The sequence below is a fragment of the Lampetra planeri genome, chromosome 45 (assembly GCF_965212315.1).
Source record: "Lampetra planeri chromosome 45, kcLamPlan1.2.h2, whole genome shotgun sequence".
Lineage (NCBI taxonomy): Eukaryota > Metazoa > Chordata > Hyperoartia > Petromyzontiformes > Petromyzontidae > Lampetra > Lampetra planeri.
In genome coordinates, this window is record NC_136151.1 from 5,397,776 (window position 1) to 5,404,605 (window position 6,830).

Consider the following 6,830-nt stretch of genomic DNA (forward strand, 5'->3'; position numbering starts at 1 on the left):
TTGTAGGAACTTGAATTGTGAGAAGAGACAAGACGTTGGGAAATGAGTGACAAACGGTGACTCACCAGTGACTCACGGCCTACCCGTACCCGGCCGCACCAGGGTCGCAAACGGGTACCCATACCCGGCCGTACCCGTACCCTACCCGTACCCGGCCGAGTACGGATAGGGTACGGGTATCGGGTACCTGATTGCGACCTCTGGGATGAAGCCATGTTGCAGGCGCGGGTGGGTTGATTCTAGGAACTTGAATTGTGAGAAGAGACAAGACGTTGGGAAATGAGTGACAAACAGTTACTCACCAGTGACTCATGGCCTACCCGTACCCGGCCGCATCAGGGTCGCAAACGGGTAGCCGGGTATCGGGTAGGGTACGGGTATCTGGTACCCGGTTGCGACCTCTGTCTCTCCCCCAGTGGCGATGTTTAACTACACACCGCATCTCCAGGTACTCGTTTGAGGCCGAGTCTACCTAGCGGAGGACCGGGACCGGCTCAGATAATCGTCGCCGATGTTGGTGGCCGCGAGCGGGAATCGAACTCGGGTGGCCGGCTTCATAGCGCAGTGCGCTAACCGCTCCCCACACACACGTGTACGCGGACGGACGCACGCACGCACGAGTGTGTGGAAGCTGAGGGATTTTTACTTCACACATTGCACATTTATTCACACAAACACTGCACCTCAGCCAACTCTCCATTGGTCCCCGTGACTCCATGTGTTTCTCTGTGACCCCGTGTGTCTCAACTTGACCCCATGTGCCTCCGCGTGACCCAGTGTGTCTCCGCGTGACCCAGTGTGTCACCACGTGACCCCCAGTGTGTCTACACGTGACCCAGTGTCACCACGTGACCCAGTATGTCACCACGTGACCCAGTGTGTCTCCACGTGACCCAGTGTGTCTCCACGTGACCCAGTGTGTCTCCACGTGACCCCGGATGGTGTCTCCGTGTGACCCAGTGTGTTGCCGTGTGTCTCAGCATGTTCCAATGTTTTTCAGTGTCCCCCTGTGTATACATTGTTCCCCGTGTGTATTCATGTGTCTGTGTGTCTCCAAGTGCGTCTCTGTGTCCCCATGTCTTCCCAAGTCTCCGTTCATCCCCGTGTATCTCTGCACTCGTATTCCTCTGAGCCGTCTCCCTGTCTCGCCATGTTACCGTGAGCCTCTCTGTCCCCGTGTCCCACTGCGTCTCTCCGTATGTTTCCGTGTCCACCTTTAGGTCCCCCGTGTGTGTTCCATCTCGTATCCCTGTCCACGTCTTTGCTTCCCTGTGTTCCTGTGCGTATCTACGCCCCATGGAGTGTGTGTGTCTGCCCGTGTCTCTGTGTGTCTAGGTGCGGACTTGGAAGCGTCCAGCCTTGGTGAGATACTTCACCCCTTTGAATGGCTTGTACTTCTCCCCATAGAGGTCCAGACGGTTCACTTTCAACCCTGCGGCGGCAACAACAACAGCAGCAGCTGCCAGTCACCACTATGCGGCGGTGACGTCACCACCACGGCGCTTGTGCCAGGCTAGGTGCACTTTGAGGCGGTCACTTGAAGTGTGCGAGGCTTTCCGCTGACAGGTTACAGGATAGACCCAGCAGGTGCCATGGGTTGACTTACTAAGAGAGGACCGGGAGATGCACCACCACCTCCTGTGCCCCCTACTGTGCCACCTCGCTGTGTTTTAGCCACCCGGCTATGTGCACGTTGAGGCCACGTGAAGTGTCAAACGCCCGCTGGCAGGAGGTCACGGGGCAGACCCAGATGCCAAGGGTCGACTGAGACGACTGGCTGATGCACCACCTGTGCCCCTTACTGTGCCAACTTGCTGTGTTTTAGCCACCTGGCGCCCTGCTCGTTGTTGTGAGCGTCGCTCCTCTGCCCTCCGTTGTTTCTGGAGGGCGACTGCCTCCAACTGCCCAGTAGCAGCGTCCTTCACGAGCCTCCTCCACAGAGGCCGATCTTGACACCGCTGGTACCAGTCATCGACAAGTCCACTCAGCTCCACGTCCTCCCGTACCGCATCAGCTCCACCTCTCCCCTAGTTCTTGCCATGCCCGTTTAGCCCCCTCTATCCGGCCAAACAGAAGCTGATTGGGCAAGCAGTGGCTGGGCATGCGGGCTACGCAACCCAGCCAACGCAGCCTTGCCTGCCAGAGGAGCTCACCGACGGGACTGTGGTCATCAGGCCTTTCACCACGGGTCTCCGTGGGTCCTCAGATTCTCCCCATCCTGCTCCCCGCGTACCTGAAATGGCGAACTGCTGGATCTTGAAGTGGACGTTGATGACGGGATTCTCCTCGGGCTTCGGTGCTCCGGACTGCAGTGTCAGGAAGCCCTTGATGGTCGGCAGCTTCTGGGGATTAATCTTCCCAATGTCCCACGTCAGGACCTGGAGCACGACCACGGGGGAGGGTGGCGGATGGACACCGCAAGGGGGTGAGTAGAGGGAGGACAGGGGGGAGGGAGAGGGGAGGAGGAGGAGGAGGGAGACACGGGGAGGGGGAGGAGGAGAGAGACACGGGGAGGAGGGAGAGAAGAGAGGGAGGAGGGAGACACGGGGAGGGGGGTAGAGGAGGAGGGAGATAGGAGGATGACAGAGACATGGTGAGGAGGGGAGGGAGCGTCGGAGGCCGTCGGCTGCGTGCAGAACGAGAGAGAGCGAGAGAGTGAGCGAGAGAGCGAGCGAGAGAGCGAGCGAGAGAGAGAGTGAGAGAGTGAGCGAGAGAGTGAGCGAGAGAGTGAGCGAGAGAGTGAGCGAGAGAGTGACCGAGAGAGTGAGCGAGAGAGTGACCGAGAAAGTTAGCGAGAGAGTGAGCGAGAGAGTGAGCGAGAGAGAGAGAGAGTGACCGAGAGAGTGAGCGAGAGAGAGAGCGAGAGAGAGTGACCGAGAGAGTGAGCGAGAGAGTGAGCGAGAGAGAGTGAGCGAGAGAGTGAGCGAGAGAGAGAGCGAGAGAGAGAGAGCGAGAGAGAGCGAGAGAGTGACCGAGAGAGTGAGCGAGAGAGTGAGCGACCGAGAGAGTGACCGAGAGAGTGACCGAGAGAGTGAGCGAGAGAGTGAGCGAGAGGTGGGGGTTTACATAAAGCAAAGTTTAAAAATGTAAAAAAAAAAAATTTTAATTACGAAATGATGAACGAAGCAAAGTGCCGACTAAACCGAGCATCTTCTTGTTTCCACTGATCGTAAAATAAAGAGAAGAGAGGGAGGAGGGAAGGCATGTGAGGTTAGGAGGAGAGACACTTTAACACCACAGACCACGTAAATGAGCTGTCTCCATGTCCTCCTCGTTCGACCTCAGCGTCGCCCCACGTCCGATGGTAACGCACGGACCGTGTCTCCCTCCCTGTGTGCATCTGTCTCTCTCTCTCTCTCCCTTCTCTTTTTTTTTAGAGTTTTCATCGGTTTGTTTATTTAATGTTCATAGTAAGTACACATTACAAATAAGCTTGTTGCACAGCGTGCTCCCAACAGACCAATGGCATTTTAGAGGGGCATTAACACAAAGCCCATATACCACAGGTTAACCAACCGTTTGGTCCCCATACTGGTAGCAAGGGGAGGGGGGAAAAGTAAATTGCTTTACAACAGAAAATTATTTCACGTAAAAAAACTAAGACCACCACAATTCACAGGGAAGTATCTCCCCCCCCCCCCCCTCTTGAGCCTCTCCCTTCTCTCTCTCTGTATCCCCTTTCTCCCTCTCCCCCCTCTCTCCCCCACTCTCCCTCTCTCCCCCACTCTCCCTCTCTCCCCCCCCCCCCATCTGCCTCTCTCCTCCCTCTCTCCCCGTACCCCCCCCCCATCTCCCTCTCTCCTCCCTCTCTCCCCATACCCCCCCCCATCTCCCTCTCTCCTCCCTCTCCCCATACCCCCCCCCCATCTCCCTCTCTCCTCCCTCTCTCCCCATACCCCCCCCCATCTCTGTCTCCCCATACCCCCCCCCATCTCCCTCTCTCCTCCCTCTCTCCCCATACCCCCCCCCCCATCTCCCTCTCTCCTCCCTCTCTCCCCATACCCCCCCCCCATCTCTGTCTCCCCATACCCCCCCCCATCTCCCTCTCTCCTCCCTCTCTCCCCATACCCCCCCCCCCATCTCCCTCTCTCCTCCCTCTCTCCCCATACCCCCCCCCATCTCCCTCTCTCCTCCCTCTCCCCATACCCCCCCCCCCCATCTTCCTCTCTCCTCCCTCTCCCCATACCCCCCCCCCCATCTCCCTCTCTCCTCCCTCTCTCCCCATACCCCCCCCCATCTCCCTCTCTCCTCCATCTCCCCCCCCGTCACCTTGGAGACGGGGTCGAAGGCGTGGGTCTCCTGCGTTGCCGTGAGCGCCACGGCGAGCACGGGGGGCGACAGCGTCGCCCTGACGACGACCGCCTCCAGCGTTTTCCCCGCCGCTGTGCCGAGGCCCCAGCGTCAACTCCAGACGCCCGCCGCCGTCACCCGCCCTCACGGAACGACACGGAGTGGCGCACGCACACGGGCACGGACACCAGGCTGCGGAGATAGACAGAGGCACACGGACACCAGGATGGGGAAGATAGACAGAGGCGTGTGTGTCTCTGTGTGTGTCTCCGTGTGTCTCTGTGTGTGTCTCTCTGTGGGTGTGTGTCTCTGTGTGTCTCTGTGTGTGTGTCTCTGTGTGTCTCTCTGTGTGTCTCTCTGTATCCGTGTGTCTCTCTGTCTCTCTGTCTCTCTGTGTGTGTCTCCGTGTGTGTCTCTGTGGGTGTCTCTCCGTGTGTCTCTCCATGTGTCTCTCTGTGTGTCTCTCCGTGTGTCTCCGTATGTCTCTCCGTGTGTTTCTCCATGCGTCTCTCTGTCTCCGCGTGTCTCTCTGCGTGTGTCTCCGTGTCACCTCTGCGAGGAGACGTGATAGGAGATGAGCCGGAAGTTCCCGTCGGGAGGGATGAAGGAGAGAACGCGCTCCGACTCCCAGCGCTTGAAGCGCACGCACGGGTGGAAACTCACATCGTCCAGCAGACGCGGGTTCTACACACGGAGAGACAGAGACACGCGGGGGGTGAGACACACGGGGAGACAGACAGAGACACGGGGAGACAGACAGAGAGACATGGGGAGACAGACAGAGAGACACGGGGAGAGAGAGAGAGAGAGACATGGGGAGAGACAGAGAGACATGGTAAGAGAGAGACACACGGGGAGAGACAGAGAGACATGGTAAGAGAGAGACACACGGGGAGAGACAGAGAGACATGGTGAGAGATAGAAATGATGAGAGAGACACAGAGAGAGAGATGGGAGGAGAGACATGGGGAGAAACATGGGGTGAGAGACATGCGGAGAGAGAGAGACAGACGGGGAGACAGACAGAGACACACGGGGAGAGACAGAGAGACACGGGGAGAGAGAGAGAGACATAGTGTGAGAGAGAAATTATGAGAAAGACACACAGGGAGAGAGATGGGAGGAGAGAGACATGGGGATAGAGAGACACACTGGGAGAGACAGAGAGACATGGGGAGAGACAGAGAGACATGGTAAGAGAGAGACACACGGGGAGAGACAGAGAGACATGGTGAGAGAGAGAAATGATGAGAGAGAGAAATGATGAGAGAGACACACAGGGAGAGAGACATGGGGAGAGAGAGACACACGGGGAGAGACAGAGACATGGGGAGAGAGAAAAATTATGAGACACACAGGGAAAGAGATGGGAAGAGAGACATGGGGAGAAACATGGGGTGAGAGACATGCGAAGAGAGAGACACAGGGAGACAGACAGAGAGACACGGGGAGAGACAGAGAGACACGGGGAGAGAGAGAGAGACATGGGAAGAGAGACACGGGGTGACAGTACAAGTGTGAATATGTAAATGCGAGTGTGTGTATCTGTATGTGTAGGGGAGCGGTGGCGCAGTGGTTAGCGCTACACTGCACTACGAACCCAGCGACTCCAGTTTGATTCCAGCTCACGACCACGGCCGGTGACGTTTATCTGAACCGGTCATGGACCTCCCCAAGGTCGACTCAGCCTCAAATGAATACCTGGTGTAGCGGTGGCGCGGAGTAAACATCGCCACTGGGGAGACAAAGGCGGTCGGGCGTGGTGCTGGCCACCCACCCCCTCGTGTGCCGTTCCGGCCTTCATAGGTGCTCGCTAACACCGCTTGCCCCAAAAGTCTGCTGAGGCTATACAGGGGATCTTTGTCTTTATGTACATGTATAAGTGTTTGTGTGTGTGTGTGTAAGTTGCTGCAGTAGGAGGCACAGGTGGTGCATCAGCCAGTCATCTCAGTCAGTCGACCCGTGGCACCTGCTGGGTCTGCCCCGTGACCTCCAGCCAGCGGACGTTCGACACTTCACGTGGCCTCAACGTGCACATAGCCTGGCACAAGCGTCGTGGTGACGTCAACTTAGTGGCGAATGGCGGTTGTTGTCGTTGTGTATATGTGTGTATATGTATGCGTATGTACGTGTGTGTATGTGCGTGTGTCACCATGAAGGAGAGTGTGAGGTCAGGCATCCCCGTGAGCTTCACACAAGCGTCAATCACGCCCTGAATCTCAGCCGTAACCGTAGAGCCTGAGACACACGGACAGACACACAGGCACGCACGGAGACACACATCAAAGTGTCTCTCTCTCTCCCCTTTCTCTTTCTGTCCACCCTCTCCCTCTTCCCCTGTCTCCCCCCCTGTCTCTCTGTGTCTATTGGTGAGTGGGTGAACGTATTGCTGACTATCTCCCCCTTTATCTCGCCCTCTCTCAACTCTCTCTCACATCTTCAGGAAACTGGGGGTACCCTTCTACAACAGCAGCTTCCTATATGTGGTGGTGCCTTACCTGGCTAACAAGCGCCATGACCTCGCCAACTTCGCTTGCGCT

General features: G+C 57.3%; 2 protein-coding genes across 2 annotated transcripts in view; both read right to left on the reverse strand.

Moving 5' to 3' along the window:
• LOC144733051 (E3 ubiquitin-protein ligase TRIM11-like) overlaps positions 1-6,830 on the reverse strand; it is a 265,988-nt gene that overhangs the window by 184,016 nt on the left and 75,142 nt on the right. The window lies entirely within an intron of this gene.
• On the reverse strand, positions 640-6,580 carry LOC144733177 (AP-3 complex subunit mu-2-like; the record flags this gene model as incomplete). Its single annotated transcript, XM_078614970.1, is given in 7 exon segments — positions 640-1,432; positions 2,234-2,378; positions 4,270-4,380; positions 4,382-4,429; positions 4,431-4,482; positions 4,841-4,974; positions 6,443-6,580. Coding segments are annotated over 7 exon segments (729 nt in total), but the record flags the coding sequence as incomplete, so codon positions are not given.